Genomic DNA, 2,964 nt, shown 5'->3' with positions numbered 1-2,964 from the left:
AACCCCCATTTGCTGACTAGGATGACACGTGGTGGAAAACGCCATGTGTGGGACATTATTCACCCTTACCACTACTCATGGTCTTAGGTTAAACGTAGTGGGGCGCGAGCATGGGCCATAGCGCCGCTATGGCGCCGCCCACACCGCCCCCCTGGGCGCCATGACCAAAAAAAAATTAAAGGCGTGAAAATTATCGCGGCGCGAGGAGGAGAAGTTTTTAAATTATGACCGTTACAAAGGGTCAAATTCAATAAAAAAAAAATTCAATTTCTTTTTCAACTTTCCTTTAAAATCATTCTCATCTCTTTATTATTTTACCATACACATTCAAACATTCTCATCTCTCCCAAATTTTTTTACAATTCTTAATATTTTATACAATGAATCCATTCAACCGGGGCTTCATTCCTCCCCGATCTAGTGCGGACCCAAACCAAAGTGGCAATCCTACTCGTCCCGTGGCACCGGTTCCCACTAGACCCAACCCTTTCGGCTCCGGTTTTCTCGATTACAATCAACAAAGTCCCGGGTTCATGAATCTTTTGAACCAACCGCTATAATGGGACCCTAATCTCTACGGGTGGAACCCAAGTCAAAACACGGATGGGATGGGGTCGTCTCAAGCGTTTGGGTCGGCTCAAGCTTTCGGCTCCCCACTACACGAACCCGATGTTGTTCCGGAGACGCAACCCGAGGTACCGGATACGCAACCGGAGACGCAAAAAGGAAAAGGAAAAGCAAAACGGGCACATAAAAAGAAAGTGGAAACCAACACCCGAATGAAAAAAAATGTGATAACGTGGGAGCCCGAAGAGGAGTATGCGTTAACCCGCGCTTTCATCGATGTTTCGGAGGACCCGGTCATAGGTATGTTTATTTTTTTTCTGTTTTTAAATTTTTTTTCTGTTTTTTTTATTTTCTTTTCTGTTTTTTATTATTTTCTGTTTTTTTTTATTATTTTCAGTTTTATATTTTCTTTTCTGTTTTTTTTTTATTTTCTGTTTTTTTATTATTTTCTGTTTTTTAATTATTTTCTGTTTTTTATTTTTTTCTGTTTTTTATTATTTTCAGTTTTTATTTTTTAAATTTTGAACTAACATTTTATATTGTTTTGTGTGTAGCAAACAATCAAAGTAAAACCGTATTTTGGAACCGAATACGAGAACTCTTTTTCGAGCTCATGGGTAGAGGAGAGGAATACCGCCTACCGGACTCTATATCGGGGAAGTGGACCGATATAAACAAGAAGTGCACAAACTTTCAAACCGTGTACCAACGCTTGTATTCCGGATGGAAAAGTGGAAGTAGCGATGAAAACATTACGCAAGAGGCATTGGTCGAGTATACGAACGCTAATGGCCATTTCCCGTACATGAAGTGTTGGCAAATCCTTCGCCATAGCCCCAAATGGGCCGTCGTATCTACTCCAAGTGGTCGTTCGGGAAATACACGGCCATCAAAGAGGTCCAAAACAAACGAGTCGGGTGAACCCGAAACGCCAACCTCCGACGCTCGAAACATCGGCTTGAACGAGGAAATTCCGGATGACGAGCCGGTGGAGGAGCTACCAAGACCGCCCGGAAGAAAAAGCCGGGCGAAAAAACCCGAGTCGTCGTCGATGTCTATGGGAACGGATATGAGTCACGCATTTTCGGAGATAAACAAGCGGCTTCAAGACATACACGAACTCGGTAACAAACGTTTGGAGGAGAACGAAAAAGTTACGGAGATTATGCGGGATCGACAATGGGCTCACGACTTTGACTTCTACTCCAAACCGCATGACCACTTAACGGGAAAAGCTTTGAAAATGGCGTTGGCACAAAAGGAGCGGATTGAAAAAAAATATAATCTTTGATTGTGTAATTTTTTTTTATGCTAGTTTAATGTTTTTTTTTCTAGTTTAATGTTTTTTTTTTTAATTTTATTGTACTTTTTTTATTTAATTAAATGAATTTTATTTTTAAAAAAGTTACAAATGAATTAAAAAAATAAAAATTAAAAAATGAGTAATGATTACACAGGGGCTTTATGATTACGGCCTCAAATTGCATAACGCCCCATAAAGCCCGGGGTGACGTGGCATGCCACATGTCACATAACGCCCCTAAAAGGACTTTATGACTACACATGCCCTTAGAACCTGAAAAAAAAAATATATATAATCAGACTAAGGAAAAACAACTTAATGAGAAAAAAAGAAACATTAACTGTAGTAGTCAACAAAGAAATGAAAAATCATGTTAGCTTTTCAAAATCTCTCATTAATTAAAGTGAGTTTTTAGAGACAATAATATATAAATAACTATGATTTTGTTGGTGGTTGAAGACGACATCATAATTAAAATCAAAATCTTAGTGCGAAGCTCACGTGTAAAACAAAATTAACTATGATTTGGTGACTACTTTATGTTTGCACTGAATTATCAAGAAACAAAAAAGTTTTTAAAAAGTGGTCATAAATTAAAAAAAAAAAAAAACTTATCTATGCCCGCATTACGATATGTAAGTTCTTTGTGTGCTTGACGGAGTGGGCACATGATCCCTTTAGAGGAAAAAAATGCAAGCTTCGCGCGTGTGTGTGGGGGGGGGGTGTTCATCCCGCAGCCCTCGCAAACGTTTTCTCCCCGCTCTCTTACACGCCTTCACCCTGCTCGGCCTTCAATTCATTTCCTACAACATCCCAAGTTTGAGTTCACATGGAAAATGATGTGGAACGATCTGGTACGAGGTGGACGGCTTTCCCCGATGATGCTTCATGGGTGGACTCCGTCTACCCTATTGCATTTGTTATTCATTTGTGTAATGCATGTTTTATTAGACTTGTTTATATATATTTTCATATACGTTTTAGTCTTAACACGCTTGCTAGTTTTACCATGCATGTGATATTACAGTTCCGGTGAATCATTATATGTGTTCACTATTAGATTTGGATATTGTAACAACTCGAATATTTATAAT

General features: G+C 39.1%; 1 protein-coding gene across 1 annotated transcript; it reads left to right on the top strand.

Moving 5' to 3' along the window:
* The first annotated feature begins 257 nt into the window (after nucleotides 1-257).
* On the top strand, nucleotides 258-1,904 carry LOC110937251 (glutathione S-transferase T3-like). The gene is made up of 2 exons (XM_022179646.2): nucleotides 258-867; nucleotides 1,122-1,904. The coding sequence occupies exons 1-2, from the start codon at nucleotides 609-611 to the stop codon at nucleotides 1,856-1,858; spliced, it is 996 nt and encodes a 331-aa protein (XP_022035338.1). The 5' UTR covers nucleotides 258-608; the 3' UTR covers nucleotides 1,859-1,904.
* Nucleotides 1,905-2,964: the final 1,060 nt, after the last annotated feature.

The sequence above is a fragment of the Helianthus annuus genome, chromosome 4, assembly GCF_002127325.2.
Source record: "Helianthus annuus cultivar XRQ/B chromosome 4, HanXRQr2.0-SUNRISE, whole genome shotgun sequence".
In the NCBI taxonomy this organism is placed as follows: Eukaryota; Viridiplantae; Streptophyta; class Magnoliopsida; order Asterales; family Asteraceae; genus Helianthus; species Helianthus annuus.
The sequence above is the reverse complement of the archived record's forward strand: the minus strand, read 5'-3'. Positions and strand labels throughout refer to the sequence as shown.